This window comes from Carassius gibelio, chromosome A25 (genome assembly GCF_023724105.1).
Source record: "Carassius gibelio isolate Cgi1373 ecotype wild population from Czech Republic chromosome A25, carGib1.2-hapl.c, whole genome shotgun sequence".
NCBI lineage: Eukaryota > Metazoa > Chordata > Actinopteri > Cypriniformes > Cyprinidae > Carassius > Carassius gibelio.
The window spans coordinates 9,041,608-9,064,096 of record NC_068395.1 but is presented as its reverse complement, the minus strand read 5'-3'; the positions used below and the strand labels follow the sequence as shown (position 1 = coordinate 9,064,096).

Below are 22,489 nucleotides of genomic sequence, written 5' to 3'. Positions count from 1 at the left end.
ACGGAATTTGCCAAATTTAGAATAAATTAATCAAAAATAGGTCATTGCACTTACATCAAATCACAATATGGACTAATATCTGTAAATATTAAGCCGGAACAGTCTATTTAAATATAAATCCTGCAAGTTCTGTGTGTCTCTGTTAATGAATGGAGCAGAAGCGCGACTTCCTTTATCACACTGAAGCGTGCGTGACGCTCGCGGTGTTTTCAGCGTCTGCTGTCTCACTGAATAAGGACATGAACACATGAACAACATCTCCAGAACTGCTCTGACAGTCACTTCATGAGCATTTGACCGTTTGATTTGAGTAAAACTAGCGTCACATCACATACACATAAACCTTTACAGTCTGTGTATGTGATGTGATGCTAGTTTTACTCAAATCAAAAGGTCAAATGCTCATGAAGTCACTGTGACATCAACCCGTCAAAATAAATGTCCGGTGTCCCAACATTTAACCTACCCGTCAGATTTTCAATATCGCGTCAATATAATTAAGCAAAAACACATTTTATCTGATTACTCGATTAATCGATGGAATTTTTGGTAGAATACTCGATTACTAAAATATTCGATAGCTACAGCCCTACTAGGAAGTACAGTGATTGAATATTTCTGCCTATATAGACAGAAACAAACAGCTGAGGCCGAAATGTTGTGTGTTGTTTGTGTCTACTCAAAGAAGATGCAGAATCTGACCTCTCGTAGGAGTCGGAGGTAGTGAATAGGAGATATTGATTGGCCGGCATCACACTTGGGTTTCTTCTCCATGTCCAGAGCTTTACCACTGCTCTCGCTTTAGTCTGTTTGAGCCGAAGGGCTCTAGCACCAAACAACTTTCCAGGGTAGGAAAACTTTCAGGCGATCGATTCGCTGCTCATCTGTCCTCAGCGAGGACCGTTGTGTCAGCTGTGATTATGCTGTCAAAAAGAAACCGCTCAAACTTATTGGAATGTTTTATTAACCTTCTCTCTAGTGAGAACAAATCAATATGGTGACATATTTCCACCTTATCAGAGAGTATTAACCGTATCTTATGGAACGTATCGTTGATTAGACCTGTGGAAAACCTCTTTATACCTCAGCGTGAAGAATAAAGATAACTGTGACTTTAAACCTTTGTGCCTTAGTTCTTCGTGATTGTGAATTACAATCTTACAATCTCCCAACACGGTTGTATTTTACAATTGAGACTTTGCTGCTTGTAATTATGACTTTATATCGTATTATTTGACTTTATATCTATTAATTGTGACTTTGTTTCTTGTAATGGTAACTCTTTATCTCTAAATGTGACTGTATATTTCATAACTAAGCATTTACATCTCACAGTATGACTACACAGTATATCATAATTATTGTAATCGTGACTTTATATCTTAAAAAATTTGACTTTTTTTCCTGAAATCTCAGAATGTGACTTTTTATCTCATAATAATGACTTGTGTTCTTATAAATATGACTTTATATATCACTTTTTTTTTCTTTTTTTTATACCTCACAACTTAAAACTATTTCTATAACGGTTTAACTATATCTCAAAATTTTTCTTTTTTATCTCATAAATATGACTTTGTTTCCCATAATGGTGACTTTATATCTCAAAATATTACTTAAAATCTCACATTGTGACTTTACATATCATAATTAAGAATTGGTTTCTAATATGCCTCACAACTCAGACTTTATATCTCAAAATATGACTTTAGTCTCAAAATGTGATGTTTAAATGTCAAAATCTCACAATCGTGACAATATCTCACAGTTGAGTCTTTGCATTTATTGACTGTTTAATCAACAAGCATCTGTCATCACTTGTGGCTGATAGATGACAAAGGTGTCCTCTGGGATTGAGCAAAAGTGATAGCGCGAGACCGAGAGATTTTAACAGCTGTCCGACTCGCTCTCACCCTCACGTCATACCTTTGTCCACTGTGTCATCAGTTGTGCTGACAAATGAAACAGCCGGGTTCTCTCATGAGTCAAAGGTTTGTCGTCCTCCACAGAATCTCAGCTGTGACCTCCTTGTAATATTGAATCATGAAGATGTATTCACAGCAGATATATGCCTCTTTTTTTTTTTTTTTTCTCAGGCCGAGCAGCGAGATAAGCGATCTGAGATCAGTTGAAAGGCCTCCTGTGCATTCATTCCTCAGCTGAATTTCACCATTCATTAATTTTCTACACCGTTGTTATGTGAAGATGTTTTGCATACCAGCTTGGACACCCGCATGATTTAATGATTACATTTCTGAAGGGTTATATCAAGGTCACTCTGCCTCACCATAACTATGGGTTTTTATTACTCTGGTCTGCTGTATAGTTTTCATCCTCATATTCCAAACAATTGAAATATCAAGCTTCTTGATGACCAGAATACATTTAAAACTCAACTGCAAGCCTGTGAACACTGAAATAACATCTTTCAGAATGAAATGTTGATCTTAGTTTACCGTCAATATCCACCAACACCTGAGATTTCAGTATCCTTGTCGGTCTGTCACTACTGCCATAAATGAGGAAATATGGAAAGTGTGATTTTAATGTAATTCCACATATTCTTAACTAAAATTCAGCAATTGTTTTTAGGTAAAGAGCATTGACAAAAGTATATTCATATGTATAAAAGAAGTCAGTTTTATAAAATAACAAAGAGATATTAAGATACATTATTTTTATGTTTCAAATTTAATTAATTTAAAATTCATGTGAATGTTTCATGTGTGGACCCAACTAAATATGCCTTAAAATCACTAATAAAAAACAAAGAAACTAACAATGTTTTGATTTTAGGGGGTTTATGAAATAAATTCATGGGGTCTTCTATAGTCAAGTCACCCAACAGAGCATCTTTGGGATGTGGTGGAACGGGAGCTTCGTGCCCTGGATGAGCATCCCACAAATCTCCATTAACTGCAAGATGCTCTCCTATCAATATGGGCCAACATTTCTAAAGAATGCTTCCAGAATCTTGTTGAATCAATATCACGTAGAATTAAGGCAGTTCTGAAGGCGAAACGGGGTCAAACATGGTATTAGTATGGTGTTCCTAATAATCATTTAGGTGAGGGTATATAGCGATTTATACAATGCAGATTGTGTCAAAGCAGCTTAACAGTGTTAAACATAAACAAACGTGTACAGAAAATGCAAAAGGACAATAGAAAACAGGTAATTTTGATTCAGTGATCAGTTCAGCTCTCTCCAAATAGTGTCTTTGCAATCAATTCAATAATATTGCCAGAAATTGTGTAAGTGTTGTATGTAATGTATGTATATAGTAAAGCAACTTTGTTCTCCTTAAAGCATGTGTTAGTTTGTAGGCAAAGTTATAACTAACCAGTTTTAGAGTAATGCAATTGTTAGAACCCTAACTGTTTTAGTCATTTTTAAATAGCCTATTCCTTTCCAGCTGGACTTGTCGGGTCATTGTGCTCTCTTAGTGTGCATTCCTACTTGCCATCTTCACTCTTGACACTGATGTGTTCACAAGGTCAACAAGTTCACACGATGCCAACTTAGCAGGAAGCATCTGGTGTGAACAAGATGGCCTTTTTGGTGGTGTGTCCAAAAGCATCTGTATCACGCACACTCACCCGCAACCCTTGCAGTACTGTTGTTTAGAGTCAGGGGGCGATATTAGACTTCACTATCCAGCCAGCAAATGAGAATACAGGCTTCATTGTGATAGGCTCTCGGCTGGCAGAACCTTTTTTCCCTCTCTGTTGTCTCCTGACTGTCGACGACTCTGACTCTGTCTCTTCTTCTCCTTCTCCTCCTCCTCCCGTTCTCGCTCTCCTCTGGATTAAATTAGCTGCAGAACGGGAGACTCCATCAATGCTGCATCCGTTGATGTATAATGGACTAGTTTAAAATGGGATTGTAAGCACAAAGAGGAATAGCAGCAAGGATTTTGGAAGGGGTGAGTATATCCAAGCCAGTGACAGGAGCATCATCTGGACCGCTGGAATTACAATTGGGATACAGTTTTTATGGGAAAGATGGGGAGGAGAGAGCCACTATAATTATGCATGACAACAAACGAGATATTTATTTAGAATTTCTGACCAAAGAAGTCTTCTTGTGTGATTGTTCCTTTTGTCATTTCCTTGGAATGGTGTGACGGTATTCAGATGTGTTTTTTTCCGCTGCAACAGCTGTGCAAGCTTGATTGTTGCATTTTTTCCTAATTTAGCTTCACGTTCCATTCACAATGTCATGGAGAGATTTGATAATACAAAATTTTGACAATGGTTATTCTTCTAGCTTTATGGGAAAACGATGATGGTGATGTCTGGTTTAGACACCTGCCATGAATTTGACTACCAGTTTTTTTGCCTTTGTTAACCGGTAACAATGAGATGTAATGTATTCTGAAGTTGCGAAATGGTGTGCAGGTTTATGCCAGATGCTTTTATTCTCAAAGGATCTTCTCATACATTGTGCTGGATTTTTTAATTTACAACAGTATATCCGTGCTCAGCTGTGCCGAATGGTCAAGGTTATGATTAGAGCAGAAAAAAAAGATCTGCTTGGCTCTCTTGAGGCACAGTAGTGCGAGATGATTTGTAATTTTTCTGTCCTTTGTTCACCTTAGAGAAAAGGTAGAAAGCACAAGTTCTTAAGCTACCTTTCATTTGTTTGGTGTCTCTCAGTTAATCTTACTCATGATGTTGTTAGGGAACCTTTGGATGACTATCTGTCTGATAATTATGAGCCAGACAACATAGTCTGTTGAATGGTGTAGTGACTCTTTAAGGAATCATATTGTATTTAATATATTTTTATTCATATTTAATTGAAACCTTTGAAGCCAATTCCAAATATTAACTGCATGAATGGGACAACTTAAAGCTTTTATTAAGCTTATTCAGACTCCACAAACAGGTTGTACTAATGTTATGCTCTATAAGGGATTTCATGAAGTAACTGAGAGGCTTGAAAACAAATTGAATTTGTAAGGACCTAAGAGTGAACCTTGTGGAACTCAGCTCATTCAAACATACCATTTTGCATTTAAAAACAACCGCTTTGTCTGTTGAAGACACATTTACAAATATATATTTATATGTAAAATTATATATAAAATATATACATTTAGATGATTTATTTATTATTTATTTTGTTGATTGATTTATATGTATTGTATGCTATCTAAACCTACCTACCCACAGGGCTGTAAACCCCTATCTGCAATTGACAAGAAAATATAAGGAGGGGGAACTACACACTTTAACTTCATAAAGTAAATAATAAAAACAAATTGTATGGGTGTCTAAGGTTCTGCATTTACCAATTAACCAGTTTTATTCATCCTTTTTTAGGAGGTGTTGTGGATAAAGATCTCCGGCATTATCTCAACCTACGGTTCCAGAAGGGTTCAGTGGACCACGAGCTTCAGCAAATCATACGTGATAACCTCTACCTCCGGACTGTGCCGTGTAAGTAACCTCTACATATGTTTTAAGAATCTTGTTTTATTCATGGCAAATAGTTTGGATTTATCAGCATTGGTATTTTTCGTATTCCATAAATATAGTGCACAAATACGGAACTTCAAGTTCTGGAACCTACTAAATGAGGATCTGGTTCCAGTGTCCTAACCAGAATTGATGTAGTTATCTGCGACAACCCGTAAAAACAAAACAACTTTCCATCTAACCACAACATTTAAAAAACGATAGGGCATTTGCATAGTAGCTCTGCCCACTGTGAAATCTCATTGGTCCAAAATTCTGCTCCTTATATATATACTTTAGAAATCAACTATCTTCTATGCAGTTTTGCATTTAGCTTGGACAGACAAATTGCTTGTCACATTGTGCCTAGTTAGGACACAGGAAGTGTCTTTTTTTGTTGCACAATTTTAGTATTTTTAATAGTATTTGTCTTGCAAAACATTCTACTGGTCTGATTGAATGTAATGGAGCTTTTGTTTGTTACTTTGGAAAGAGAGTGAGGACAGACTCTCCAAACCTGCCAGAAGATCTGTGAGGGAAGGTAGTCCCAGCTTAAAGGAGCCAAACTGTAATATTGCGGAAGTTGTTATTGTTGTGGGGGGTTATGGGAGAAACATGGAGACAAACCCTCCCTGAGCTGTCTGGGTAGCATCTCAGTGTATGATGCAACCAGATAGAAAGAACTGATATGACTATTTTGGTTTAAAGTATTATGAATGGGTTTTTCACTAATAGGAAAAATTGGAATATTGTGCAAAATGTACAATACCTCTACAATACCTCTAATTAGAGGTAAATCACAGGAATGTTAGCAGTGTTTAAAAATCATATGTAGCAAATTTGACTTCATAACTGTGGTAAGAATCAAATGCTTGAGGAATTGCGACATACATGGTTGAGGTGCAGTTTTGCCAGCTAGCTAGGTAGCAGTTGTTTATGTTTGCTAGCTGCCTAACTAGCTACCTATTTGATGTTCTTTATTATGGCTTGTTTTAGCATTAGAATATGATGGAAAGTAGACATAAAAAAACCTTCTATCAATAACCTGATTTACAATGTTTGTTTTGTTTTCAAATTAATTTGAGATTCGTACTGAGAAATTGAACCAGAAAAATATTTTGATGAACCTTGACTCTTACAAAAACCCCCAAAAATACATGATTACTTACTTTAGTTAAACCATGGTAACAACAAATTAACGATGGTTTTGAAGGTCTCGCATAGCCAGACCTTCAAATGATTGCTGAAGTTCTGGAACTCATGGCAGCTTTCATTGGCCAACTGCCCATGAGACCATTTTGACCGACATGTCAAACAACCAATCACAGTTAGTTTCATTCAGCGTCACGTTTCGGGGTGTCGAAATGTCGCCACAATAACAGACCGGTGTGTAAAACTCTTGAACGGTGTCTTTGTTTCCAGGCATAACGTTAAAGAACGCGACACACTCGTCTCCCAGAAATCCTGTAGAATTTAACCAATCTGATGAAGACTTCAACACTCCTGAAGTGTTTCTACTTTTGTGTCCCATATGCATTCAGACGTATAGCCAATGGTCCGTGGGCGTGACGTCTGAGCCTGAGACTACTCTACTTTTACATTAATAAATCCATGGTTAATTTTCGTAAGGGTAGAAAAGTTGACAATAACTGATTTTGCTATTTTGATTCACAGGTTGAACCTAACAGTTAAATTAGTTTTGTTTATTTTGAGCCATATGGTAACATATGATTATTAGCTAACATTAGTTAGCATTAGTTAATGCGTTAACTAACACTAACTTAGCGGCAATACATTTTTTAAAGTATTTATTAATATTTGATATAAAATACAACTGTTCATTGCTACCTCATGTTAGCTTAGGTCAGTTAACTAATATTAATAAATATATTTTTTTATTTTAATAATGTAGAAGAAAATGTTGAAATTAAAATGAACTAAAATCTATCTATCTATCTATCTATCTATCTATCTATCTATCTATCTATCTATCTATATATATATATACTTGGATATAGATAGATAAATCTATTCTTCATATAGATTTGCACATAAATAGTCTTTTTCACCTCAACTAAAAACAAAAACAACTGGTAGCTAACAGCGATGCTTGGGTCAGCTCTGCGTGTGGTGTATACTCTCCTCACCCTTCCACTTGTTCTTCCTTTCCTTTCCTCCCTCTCTCGCTCGCTCGCTCTCTTCCTCAGCCTAGGGTTTCCAAGGCAACCAGCATTTCCTCTCCAGGCTTGCCTGCTGATGTTTCCCCCTCCCCCTCCGTAGTGGTGCACAAACACATCACAATCACCAACCGGCTGGATGAAATGATGCCTTTGATTTATGCCTGTGCAGTGCAGTCATGAGCTTGTATTTCTGGAGCTATTTCTCCCATACCGAGAGTCATTAGTGTAACTGAACAGCTTGCTATGAGATGTTTCAGAGGCTGGATTGAAAGAGACAAGACAAGACAAAGCGATGTTAAGCTGTTCATTTGTCTCGTGAATGTTAAAGCAGAAGAAGAGCGCTAGAACATGACCTAGGTAACTGAATGTGATAGCGCTGCTTTATTAAAAACATGCCAGATAGAGTTTGATTCTAGTTTAACAGTCCCACAGGGAAGAAGTAAGAGATGGGTGCTGTCGGGACATTATTACACTACATGGTGCTTTCGAATTGGTATAGATTTTTGTTCTCTTCCATCTTGGTGCAGAAAATTGTTCTTCACAGTTTGTTTTTTAGCTCTCTGGGAATCATTTGTTGGAAGTTTTATTTACTGACTTGAATTTGTCAATCTACACAATGTCTTGCCATCGAATGACTGCTATTGAGATGAGAATGCAGCATGCATTTGCGTTGAGCAATGAATTTGCGGCCTGGTTTTGGGATGCAATGATGGATCAGTTTGGGCTTGTGTAGCTTGAAGCATTTGTGTTCACATTCAGATTCAAATCCTGCTGGTCATCGTCACCACATTAGGTGTAACTACAGGCCGTTTGATATGTGATGTGTAACTTCACTCTCAGCTGGAGCACGCTGCTCTGACATGGCTCATTTCACAAGTCTCTGCGCTGACACTAGTAGTTGCCACACACACACAAACACACACACACAATAATTCCATAACTGGGTTCAGTCTTTATCATTTAATAATCATGGCAAATTTGCTTGTCTTTGTGAAACGATGTCAGATTTGTTTAAAAAAAAAAAAAAGTATTACGATTTTAGATTGTGCTTAAGCTGCACTGTAAAATCCTCTTGGGAAACTGCAGATAATTTTTTTTTAAGATGCTAAAAACTTTTAATTTGAAACTTTTAATTTGAAATTCTTTACAAATTTGTAACCTTTTTTATTTGTGCATTTTCTTTATATGTGTATATATAAATCTAAATTTTCTTTCAGTTTTTCTTCGAGATCAGTAACTGATTTCTCTGTCAAATAACATTTGAATTAAAAATGCGAAATAACCACATTTATTTCTAAAATGAGAACTGGAAGTCACTCATATTTTGTTTTTAAATGCTATTTTTAAAGAACAGTAGCAGCTGTACAGCTTAAACTACATGCTATTCAGTTAATAGTTTCCCCAAACACTCTCTATTCCCTTTTGGACGAATCCAAACAAATATCCATTTTAAGTACCAGTAAAATTGAAAACCCTTTTATTTGATCTCAAGGGATTGCTGGTTTTATTTCTCACAACACCACTTCACTGGTAAATTCACACGACATATGACAAAAGACAACAAGCCCCCTCTCTGTGCTTGGATTCTCTAGTTTTTCTCTGTTTTCTCTTCTACATCAGCTTTTATTTCCACCAGCCAAACAGTGACAGTGCAAAATAATGCTTTGCTTTCACTTGAGGCAGTGACACTGTCGGATCACGTCTGTCACTTTGATGAGCGGCCGACAGAACGCATCACGAAAGGGCCTGTCCTTCCTCAGGGCAGTCGGAGCCTTGTATTGTACAATTAGACTTTCATATTCGTTTTTAACCCCCACCTCACATCTTCTACATCCAGCCTAATGCAACTGCCGCGTCCCGCTGGTAGCGTGCGCCTACTGCTTAGCAAAGCCCTATTAGTATCTGTCAGCCATCAACCACTGATATATAATCATTTTAGACAGTTAGCTGTTTGTGAAGTGCATCGACGGAAGATGAACAGACATTTGTGTGACTGTAACAGAGGACGCGAGTAATTTTGATGGGTTTTAGAGCTGGTGAGAAGATAATCTATTTTCCGTACATGTTTCTGAGGCCTTTCATATGCATCGTGCCGTTGTTTTCCACTGCATTGAACTCTGGATTGTAGGTCAGATGTTGTAACGCGAAGCTTAAAGTTCAGCTTTCATCTTTGACTCTGTTTGCGCTGACCTTTTCTCAAACCGCGTTGTATGCGATTCGTGCAAGATTTGCATGCAGTTTTATCAAGCTATAGGTGAAGATGAAATGTAGCGATCCAGTATCTAATTTACTTTATTAATAAAAGTTGCCACATGTAACATTAGATAAATTATTAAAAAGACAATTAAAATGAATGTTATGGATGATAGTTGATGACAATAACAGTTCTCCTTGGGATAAATCAAGTTAATATTAGTATTTTATCAGTAACGATACTTAATTAACATTGAGATTTATTATCCCTGTTATGATATTATTTGTTTTAAGTAAAAAACAAAAACAAAACAAAGACTTGTTTTTTTCACCATGTTTCCAAGTTCTCTACCTCAGGTTTAAATAAAATGTAGAAAAATTTACAAACTAATAACACTAAATAGTTTTATGGTCTTTTTTTCATTTGTTATATTCAAAAGGGAAATGCTGACATGGATGTTTCAGAGCAGAGGTCATCTTTTTTTTAATTCCAAAGGGAGAGATGGACATCTGTTTGTCTTTATTATTATTTTGTGCTGTATTATTTTATTACTGTTATTTCAAAAGGCAGCAATAAATAACACTTTAAAATCTGAAAAGTCTTCATGTGATTTTATACGTTAGTAGTGTTGTAAAAATGAATGAATGCATAATAACCGTGAAACCGTGATTATTCCTCAGACTGTAATCGTACCAACAAAATCTGTTAATCATTGCATCCCTAGTTTGGAAACAACACCAAGACTCTCCTGTTCAGAGATTAATTATTTTACATTTTGGTTAGTTTTTAACAAAAACTTACTTTTTAGAATTAATTAAACAATAATGAATTTATTTTATAATACGTGTAAATTGAAAGCTTTGAAAACTGCTATAAATCAACTTCAAATCAATCACTGCATTTTATTTTCAGATGCAGTGATAACCGTAATGTTATATTTGAAGATTTATCATTCGAAGAAGGTTTAAGGCAAAAGAGTTGTACAAATTCTGAAAATCTTTTAGAGCTCCTTGTATTTATGTTTTCATAATCTTTTTAAAAATACATATAGATTACACCATTAATGAATAAATCTGTATATATAAAATTATTTAATTAACAACTGTCATGTTTGTGATTTTTATTCATGTGAGCTATAGCTTCTGACCTTTTAAATCAGAACATACTTGTGATATTATGACATCAATTACTGCGTTATTTAATCAGAAAAACAATGTTATTTGTGTATTTTACTGTGTATTTTACTTTCATTGTATTACAAGTAGGCCAAAGACAACTAAATAAATAAAAGGCCTCACTGGAGGGACATTAGGACCCTGGGGTGGCTGCTGCTGCTGCACGTGCTAGTGACTGTTGACTCTATTGCTCTTCCTCCTGCATGGATGTCGGAAAAAAGTAGTCTGCATCCGAACTGGAGTATGTCCAAGGCCTTATTCGTCTTATTGGCAAGACATATCAGCATCATTTTTGTCACAATAATACCTACATTATCATTAGACTTCAAAAATGAATAGCATGAAACATTTTTTTTTCTATCTTTGTGTCTTTCTTTATTTCTGGAGTTAATGGTATACATATCAACAGTTGTAAATCCTTTACCTGTGTTGTTTAATGCTTGTCTTTAGTTAGTTGGTAGAGTTGTTGCGGGACTCCTGATAAACAATGTATGAATGTTTCACATAATGCTTTGAAAAATGTTTTGGCATTATGTATTCAGTTTTTACTTGAATGAATCTTTAAACAAATCCTCACAGCTCATACGAAGTGAACGTTTGGATTGACGTGCCTGAGACTTGCTGTTCTTCAGGGACTAGTTATATAGCCATGCAGAGAGTCATTATGCATGCTGCAGGTGTTCACCGCCGGACTGTCAGGTGGACAAAATATGTGCCTGTAGATCCCACTGAGAGACACTTGAGACTGAAAATTGGCATCTCCAGGACACGGAGACAAACCTGTTGTATAATCAGTGATGGGAGGGAAATGGACAATTTTAAAAGGGACACTCCACCCCAAAATGAAAATGTTGTCATTAATCACTTACCCTCATGTCATCCCACTGAGCACGTTTACATGCACACCAGTAAGCTGATAACTCACAAATATCAGCTTATTAAAATAACCCGTTTTCCCCGTCTACAAGCACATCAGTAACCTGACAACGCAAGTAATCCATGTTTACATGACTTCATTAATAAATCAGGTTATTTCCTTGTAGGGACGTCAAAATATAATTATTTGTGTATCTGACTCAGAGTATTCCATACATTTGTCATTTGTGATGTTAAATTAAGCTTGCAACATCAACTTGCAACTTGCAGCTCGTCTATTATCCTCTCATGCAGTTATAAACGCAGTGTTGTGACTGAGCCACTTCAACTTCTGCTGTACGAGATGAGATCCCATTTATATCATTTTCTGTGTCATGATAAAGTCTGCTTTTGTGATATATTTCCTTCTTTCTTTACTTCGACATTTGCTTGGTCTAGATCTGTTTAAATCCGAACTAACGATGCGTTCCTGTCACGTTTCACAGATGCGCACATCAATAAGCAGACAGAAAGTGGGTTATTGCGTTTACATGCCATGCAAAATCAGAGAACGAGGCAAAAAAAAAAAAAAACGCATTTACATGACCAAGAGTTTTTTTTAGCTTATTAAGCATAATCGGCTTAAGAATGTGCATGATAACGCACTCACTGTCAAGGTCCAGAAAAGTATTAAAGACATCGTCAGAATAGCCCATCTGCCATCATTGGTTCAACCGTAACGTTATGAAGCAACGTGAATACTTTTTGTACGCGAATTAAACAAAAGTAACAACTTTATTCAACAATTTGTCTCCTTTTTGCCTCTGCATCACTGTAGCACTATTTTGGAGAACATGAGCAGCTTTCGCTCTTCTCTTTCAGCCACGCCACAAGGATGCGCTGTTTTCTTACAAATCAAAGCATAAATACATGTAGAAAACGTATCCTTGGGGCGCGGCTTTCTAATTTACTTGGCAGTCTATGGGACAGTCACAAGCCTCCCGGATTTCATCCAAAATATCTTAAATTGTGTTACGAAGACGAACGAAGCATTTACGGGTTTGGGACGACATGAGAGAAGTGATTAATGACAAAGGTTTCATTTTGGAGTGGAGTATCCCTTTTAGCAGCATTTTGAATGGGATCATATTGGGATCACTGTTCCACCTGAAGGCACAGTTTCACATACTTGCACACATAGTTAATTGTACAGACAATTGTAAACACACAGTCGCACCAGACCACCGAGTGAAGCAGAGAGGTGTGCTCTATCCAAACGTGAGCCTTCGATTTTCCCCTGCCTATTCAGAGCTTCATAGTTTGAACAAGCATGATGTCTGACTCATCTATTCCTGAATCATTGCCTTCATTTTTACTGTCTGAATAGTTTAAAATCATCCTTTAACCATCAGCTGGCCTTGATTAAGACTCACACATAAGTGGATGTTTCTTGTGAATTTCAAAGGCGGACTTAAAATGAGTGTGGAAAGAATATCAACCAATCCATATTTTCATCCGAGACTGAAATGGTAGATTGTGGATCTGCTTGGAGTTTCAGAAAAGAGTTTTTTTTTTTAGGTTCTTCTTCACTTAATAAACCAAAACACACAAAACCGTAGCACACTTTAGGCTACGCGGCTCCTGATCATCGATTTGATTTCTTGAAAACAGTGTTTCGATGCAGTAATTAGCCTGAGCTACAGATTGTTGAGATGTTCAGAGAGAAAAGGAAGTCTTGTGTAGCTTTTTCAACACAAGCATCAGAGTAAAAAAGACTGGAGTCAGTGTGGGTGAACAGGCTAATCTATAAACAACCTATGGCCCTTAGTTAAAGGGGGGGGGGGGGGGGTGAAATGCTATTTCATGCATACTGAGTTTTTTACACTGTTAAAGAGTTGGATTCCCATGCTAAACATGGACAAAGTTTCAAAAATTAAGTTGTACGTTTGAAGGAGTATTTCTGTTCCAAAAAAACCTCTTCCGGTTTGTCACAAGTTTCGGAAAGTTTTTTTCGAGTATGGCTCTGTGTGACGTTAGATGGAGCGGAATTTCCTTATATGGGTCCTAAGGCACTTCTGCCGGAAGAGCGCGCGCTCCTGTATAGCAGAGCAATGAGAGCACAGACATTCACTGATCAGAGCGAGAGCGTCGCGAAAAGTCACAAAAGAAGTGTGTCTTTGGTTGCCAGGGCAAGACAACCCTGCACAGATTACCAAAGAAAAAACAGCATTAAGGGACCAGTGGATTGAGTTTATTTTTACAGAGCATCAACAGAGTTGTGCAAGTGTTTTTGTTTGTTCCCTGCATTTCGAAGATGCTTGTTTTACAAACAAGGCCCAGTTTGATGCCGGATTTGCACATCGTTTATTTCTAAAGGATAATGCAGTCCCAACGAAAAAGGGTCACGATCGTGTGTTGGAACCGCATGCGGTGAGTAAAACTGCTTCAAATATCTCTGTGTTGTTAACTTAGCTATCGGTGCGTAAGCACATCAAGTAAACAACATGCGATGTGATGTCATCAAACTGCACTTTCCACATGTACAGCTTAAAAAAAAAAAAAAAAAAAAAAAAAGACGACATAAAGTGGAACTTAGTCATTTTCCAAAACCGCTAAGCAAATATATACAGTTTCAGTACATACCACATAGAGACGTTCTGCTGTAGTCGTTGCTGATGCTGCTCTTGTTAAATTTCAGCCTCAGGATCTGATTCTGGATCATAAATAAAGGCTGAATCTGACTGTTAGCCATGGTTTGTTTTGGTTGGTTTTTTCCTCACGGTAATGTCACAGCTTCCAAACGCTCTCAACGCAAAAGCCTACTCGCGCTCGTGATTCTTTAGCTCCGCCCACACGTCACGCCTCCAGCCGGTGGTGTTTTTCCGGGAAAAATCGGTACAGACTATCTTTCTCTTATAAATATAATAAAACTAAAGACTTTTTGGAGTTATGAAGGATGCAGTACTACTCTATAGGTACTTAAGATTAACAGGATATTGAGTGAAAACAAGCATTTCACCCCCCCTTTAAATCAAATAGCCTGTTCTTAGCTCAAATGTATTCTCATAAATGTAATTTAAGAAATGTGCATACATATTATACACATAAAATGAATTATTGTATTACACATATTATAAAAAATAAAATTGTGTGTGTGTGTATATATATATATATATATATATATATATATATAGGCTATTGCTACAAATATACCCCAGTGACTATATAATAAAATTATATAATTATATAATTTTTTTAAATAATGTGTAATACAAAAATAAATGTTACACACACACACACACACACACACACACACACACACACACACACATATATATATATATATATATATATATATATATATATATATATATATATATATATATATATATATATATATATATAATTAAAATATTCTTTTTTTTCATTTATTCATAGTAATTCACTTTTACAGTTTTGTTATTTTATTCAATTGCATGTAATGAATAGACTATAAGGAAAATATGCTCCATTTAAGTAGTTTTAACATTCATATGAGAAAATGTGATTGTATTTATGTTTGTTTTATATAAATATATATTTCACACATTTCAAACTATTTAATACATTTTATTTGTTCATTTGAAAGTTACTTTATTAATCGACATTTAAAACGTTTAAGACGTTTTAAAATGTAATATAAAATATTTTTTATTCAAATTGACAAAAGAAATTGACATCTAATTCATGTTTTATTATTTTTGCATATTAAAAGTAATTTATTCAATAATGTTTTTAATCTTTTTAACTGCATATTAGACCTATTTAAAAAAAAACTTTATAAAATAATAGAGTATTAGTAGATATTATATGTAAATATATTCATTAATAACATTTGTAATTTAACACATTCCAGCTCATGAGGAACATCTATAGACATCATCTCAACATGGGAGAGATCTTGTGTTGGTTTGAAATATTGATTATTCTGTTCGTGCCTGGGTTTATTTAATGTGTTCTACTAAAAAATGGATGACAGAGCATCACAAGCCTTCTCTGTGTCTGCTGCTTGTTTCCTCAGATCAGCTTTGATGTGCTCATAGACTCCAGCTGTTTGATTGACAGTCTTGTTTTGGTTCATAATGCTGGAAGAGCAATTGTAGCAATCGGAGTATCATTACTGCATGACGTCCTTTGATGTTTCAGGGAGCTGACTATTCAAATAACTCATTATTCTTCACTGTACACATTGGAAAATGATGACTGAAGACATTGCGCTGAAATATGAAAAAAACACTGAGCTAGAAAAGAAAACATGTTGGAAATGCACCATTAAACTGTTTATTAATAGTGTTTTGCAGTATTGGTTTTTATGAAGCGAAATGCAGTTATTTGATATGACGTTTGACTGAATCCAGATTTACTGAGTTTATAACTACAGTTTATAAGCAGCTTCTCACTACACTTCTGGGTTTGAGTTTATGGAGCATTAGGAGTGCCAGCTGAAAATAATGTGGGAATCAATCAATTTAATAATACAAACAGAATATTGTTAGAGTTTACTAGACATTGAGAACTGATTTATTATGTTTAACCACATGATTTATTATGTTTAACCTTAGTCTATACATAAAATGTAGAAATATATTAACTTAATAAATCAAACAAAATGTAAGTAATCTCTTTCTCACAAATGGAAAATAAAATAATAAATGAATAAATCATTTTTATTTTTACAAACTCAATGAAGCGTGAATTATCTATGCATGTGTGATTGTAAACAGTTTTATCTTATTTTGTTGTATTTAACTACATTTTAAAGCAATTGAACTGTTTGTAAATGTTACATTTAAAAAATAAAACATGAATGAAATTGTTTGAAATGTGTCTAATATGAAAATAAATATTTATGTAAATGTAAAACAATAAATAAATAGTTATAAATAAATAAAGCATGAGATGTCTTATGTTTAGTAAATTTAATAAATATAATGTAAATTTTGATAAAAGAAGTTAATTTATTTTATTCTTATATCTAACTATATTTTAAAATGGATTGAATTAATTCAAATTAATAGTTGTTATTTAATCACATTTTAAAGCATAAATTAAACTGTTTCTTAAATGTCCATTAATAAATCATTTCTAAATAAAACAAGAATTAAATAGTTTAAGATGCTAAGATGGCATTAAAAGATTTATTTATATTTTATTGCTATATTTAACTACATTTTAAAATGGTGTCAAACCATTTTTAATATATGTGTGTGTACGCGCGCTTGTTAATTCATCAATTTGTCAAATTATGCTTGAATAATTAAATTGATAATTCATTATTTTGTTACATGTTCAAGTGGCATTTCTAGTCTTCTCCTCATGTATTCTGTCCTATATAAAATAATCCTCATTTGGATGTCAGTGTGATACTTTTCATCACGTAAATCAAATTTGATGTTGAATTAATAGTCAAGGCAGCTCCAGAGAGATGTTTTATACTGTACAGCCACTTTCAAAGGAAATACTCTATATAGAAACCCAGAAACGGAGTCAGTTACATGCGGTTGAAGTGGCGTCCCCAGCCTGCTGCTGGAGCTATGCTAAACAGGTTTATCGGAAACCCTCCCACTGCGAGATTGTTGGATTTTCAAAAAAAAAAAGAAAAACCGTTCGCCCACTTTCAGATCTCCCCCAGTTTGCAGAGATTCCAGCTTCCGGTAAAAGTCAATAACATAACATCCGTGCTGTTTACAGATGACTCACGGTACAGACAGAGAGCGTTTTGAGCTGTCGTCGCTGCTTCACTTTATACATACGTGGGAAATCAGAGTAATTAAGCATCCCGTTATGATGCGACACCCTAAATATCAAAAAGGACTGGTATCGGAGTCTAAACAAGCGCTGTTCAACACAAACTCGCAGCGCTTTGGTTGGGGTGAGCTTGTCAGGGCTGAAGCGGCTTATGGCTGTGCTGGGTGACAGAACGAAACTATTAAATGGCCTTTCAATCCACCAGGGGCTCTGTCTCTCCCCCGGCCGCAGCCTCCCCCGACGTCACCCTGATGTATGAGTCTCCTCATCCTTCGTGGCAGCCAGGCAGTGCACTCAGTTAGTGATGGGACTCTGTGATACAGCCAATAGACACTGGTGCTGGATCTGCTCAGCCCAGGCATAAATCAAAATGAAAGCATTGAGGTTTGGGATTATTTACGCCTTTTTGAACGTATATGAGATGGGGACTATAAATTCTTGTTTTGCACGAGAGGTGAATAAAAGAGATTTTGTGTGTGTGTGTGTGTGCTAATTTGTGATGTGTCAGCTTTTACACAATATGCCAGTGTAGGTTGATACTGACAAATGCAAACCATTGTGATAATCTGCAAAAAAATATTTTTTTGTTTTCCAGTAAAAATATCTGTAAAAAGTGCATTTTTAATTAATTGTTAATAATTCATCAAATAATAAACAATTAATTTTGAGAAATGTATTTGGAGAATGTAAAATTATTTACACTTTAATTTTTTTTTTTTTTGTTCTAATATGATGATTTCTGCTAAAAAAAAATATAATTAATTTTGAAAATGGTTGTGTATACTTAATATGGTTAATTTTTTTTATTTTAATAGAAAGTTCATTTTAACAACACGGAATGTTATTTAATTTTGTTTTGTAATATTATCAATATATTTACTGTCACTTTTGATCAATAAATTCATCCCTAAATATAGTTTATTTCTTAGTAAGCTTTTAATTGAATTTTTATTATATAATTAAATTATATTTATATAATCAAAATCTAATTAAAATGCAACAGAAATATTATATTGAAGATATATAATCTTATTATGCAACTACTGTAATTAGTATTAATTACAGTATTGTGCATTCCTAATATATACTACTTCATTTAACTTTCAGTTTAGTTGAGGGCCAATAAACCCTTAAAAATCATAAATAAATATAACATTTATTGTACAGCTGCATTTATTGTGTATGCACCAACCTTCTTAACTTTAAAGCATATGCACTTGATCTTGTTGTGATTATGTTTGTTTTTCCTCGCTGTAGACTGTCAAAAATATTGATTAAGAAAAGTGTTATTTTTGCAGTGCAGCACTAGCAGCATGAAATGCATTAAAGCATGACCGTGTTAGTCACAGTTAGTAGCTCGCTGCCACGTCTGACCCTCTGTTTTAAAGCCCTAGGTTGAACTGATTCTCTGACGCAAATATATTCCTGAAGCGTTTTCTGTTTACTGCCATCCTTCAAGCGCTTCTCTCACAGGTCAGCACATGGACATCAGAAGATCAGTTATACAAGCTGACATGATGGATGTGAAAGCCAGTAGAAACTGTGATTTGTTGGATCACCAGTTTGTGACCTGCTGGTTGGGTTTAGGAAATGTATTGGTTTTCCAATTAACTGTGATTTTCATTTGATCTGATTGAATTGTTCCTCAAAATGACAGTTACTGCAGTGAGTATTCCTACAATTAAATCTATTCTTATTATTATTATTATTATTAATAATTATAATTGTTATTATTATTGTTTTTTTTTTTTATTATTATTATAAATACTTACACTAATACTACTATGAATAATAATAAAACAATAACACATAATTGTTAGCATTGTAATTCGTTATTTATTAATTATTTTTTTTATAAATAGCATTGATATTTAATATTGTTTTTTTTTTTTTTTTTTTTTACCAGTTTTTAATTGTACATTTTCCGTTTTCATCTTCACTAACCACTCAGCGCTGACAAACTATCTGCTTGCACATCTTCCGGTTCCCACAGTCAGCAGAAGTGAGAAAAAACGTGTTTATTATGTTTGAAATCTGAATATATATCTTACAAAAACGCATGGATTCGCTACGGGGGGGTCTTTATTCAGTGTGAGAGACGTTTTATTACAGATGCTCGCCCTTTATTTCGAGTCTTCTGAACTGTTGACAACACACACCCCTGTTTACCCCCATTGAAAGACTTGGAAGAGCAAGGACAATTTTTAATATAACTGGACGAATTTTCATTCTCGGGTGAACTAACCCTTTACAAAAAACAAGAACACAAAATGGGGTCACTGGCCACAAAACCAAGCTTCTGCTTTGGCCATTCCAGTCCTCTGACCTGAACCCTACAGAAAATGAGTGTGAACCGAAGAGAAGCAGCACCATCTGAAGGGTCTGGAGTGATTCTGGATGAAGGAATGGTCTCTGATCTCTGATCAGGTGTTCTCTAACCTCATCAGGCATTATAGGAGAAAACTCCTAATCTATTTTGGAAAATGGAGGTTTTAAAAAGTGTTGAATAAAAGAGGGATGATTTATTGTGTCCAATGTGTATGTGAGAAAAACATTTATTTCGTAATGTTATTTCCCCCCATTTTAAATTCTCCAATGAAATGTTAGATTTCGACCACATGTGTATAATGCTGCTACTTTGGGAGTTTTTTAGTCAAATGTTTGTTTCCTCCTCCAAGTGAAAGTTCACCTTATTTTCCTTGGTTTTCTGAAGGCATTTGATGGCATTCAATCCATTACGGTCCACCTACGAAGTGATGAATCACAGGGTTAATCACTCAGAAGGTTTCAATGTATAGCCATGATTGAGGGGCTGTTCCTGCATCGTGTTTAAAAGCGCAGTGCCTTGTGTTTGCTGGCCAGATCACCTGGGTTGTCCCATATAGACTCATTCAATCCAGTGCCCCAGTATCTCTCATATACCTTCACCTGTACTCACCCTGAGAGCTGTTTACCTCCATTCAGACATTAGTGATTCAGTGCACAGAGTGGCACTGGGCTTCAAGGTTGGACTGACCGGAGATTAGAGGGAACACGACCCCCCCCCGTCACTGAGTGTCAGTGAGGCTGCAGGCCATTACAGGCAAATTTCAACCCTTCACCCCCGGCACTCATCAATGCCTCAAACGCTTCCACAGATGGCACACAAGGGCAGGGCCTCTGTGTCAGACTTCATCCAGCTTCAACCCACAGAGAGCCATTTCATTTGTGCTGACTGGAAATAGATTTCAACACTCGATTCTTTTCATTAGCTTACCTGTTTCACCTTTTTCAACTTAGAGAACTTCGAGTCTCTCTGCTGTTTGGTGGGGCAGTAGGTTTTTTCTCTCTTGATATTTGATCTGTTAAATTGGTTACTAACAGATTTATTTGCAAGGAAGTTAGACTTTAGTCCAGTCTCAAACTCACGGCATTGGTTGAGTCAATCTTACTGTGTCAGACTGCACTGTAGATGTTTATTAATGACTTTTTAAAGTTCAGTTCCAAAATTTCCAGAAATTTGGATTCCTTTTTAGGAAGTCTTTATTATTCAAAAGGAAACATTGGTAAAATAATTGGTAATAAACAATACTGAATATTATACTTTAATTACTATAGAATGTTAATGGCAAATAGATATTTTTTGGTTTAGGTATATTTTGCTGCATCACTGATTGATCTCTGTGAATATGGTTATGTACGCTGTTGTTGATCTGATTCTTGTCTGTCTGGAGCATCAGTTGTCAAGGCTTTGTTTAGCAGGTGGGTATGTGACTCGCAATCCAAATGATCCAAAGAGATGCTGCTGACTACTTTAAAGCAGAGAATATCTGAGGAGATGAATGGAGACAGCGAGAGGCTAAGAATGAGCTGCTGTGGCTGGGAACTGTGAAGTAAAGCCAGAGCAGCGCTCTGAGAGGCAGAGGTGCCTTTTGTGTCTTTGCAGTTGATTTGCTTTGATAGGGAATTGAAACAGGAGCCTGTGCATGTGCAAAACAGTCATACCTGAAAGATTGTTTCACATGGAGATTGTTTCACAGGAAGATGAAGATGATATAAGGAGGTAATCAACCAGAGAAATGAAAACAGGTAAAGCTGGACACAATTTTCTCTCATCACTTCTCATAATCACATCAGCCATAATCACATGAGAGTGAGCGGAGAGAGAGAAACTAAGCCAGTTTCTATGCCCTGGTTTAATCAGATTTACCCCATGGATGTATTTAATCAGGGCTCTTCAGGTAGTCATCTGAACAGATGTATTAGCCAAGACAGATCAGAGCCCACCATATTTGATGCTGATGATGTCATTTCGCATCAAATATATTTTGTAATATGATCAAAGTTTTTTGAGGCGAAGTGTGTAATTTCTTTGCCACTAGCAGGACCCCAAAAAAGAACAAATACTGTTTTCAGACAGGTTTCTTTCTTCCTTTCTTCCTTCCTTCTTTCCTTCTTTCCTTTTATTAAATTATTTTTTTTATTTGTTCATTTACTTCATTTATTTGTTTTCTTTTACATCTGTCATTTAACAATTAACATTGTTATTTGTTTTTTACTTTATTCGTTTATTTAATGTTTAACAATTAACATTATTTGTTTTTACTTTTTCTTTAACATTTAACAGTTTAAATTATTTGTTTGTTTTTTTTACTTTATTTTCTTTAATATTTAACAATTAACATTTGTTTTTACTAGATTTGTTTGTTTTTGTTCTTTAATATTTAAATTTTTTTTGTTCGTTTCAGGTTTTTTTGTTTTGTTTTCAGAGCCCTGTTTAACAATTAACCTTTTTTTTTTTTACTTTTTTTTACATTTAACAATAAACATTGTTATTTGTTTGTTTTCTTTAACATT

The 22,489-nt window shown here is 35.3% G+C and overlaps 1 protein-coding gene across 5 annotated transcripts in view; it reads left to right on the top strand.

Annotated features, from left to right (window-relative positions):
- The window catches only part of LOC127946992 (membrane-associated guanylate kinase, WW and PDZ domain-containing protein 2-like), an 87,906-nt gene that overhangs the window by 26,697 nt on the left and 38,720 nt on the right, over positions 1-22,489 (top strand). For 4 of the 5 annotated variants that reach the window (XM_052543860.1, XM_052543862.1, XM_052543859.1 and 1 more), the window contains exon 2: positions 5,328-5,444. In XM_052543860.1, coding sequence (XP_052399820.1) covers positions 5,328-5,444 — 117 coding nt within the window. Of the gene's footprint in view, positions 1-3,792; positions 3,926-5,327; positions 5,445-22,489 lie in introns of those variants that run through there. The other variant, XM_052543861.1, reaches the window with a different exon arrangement.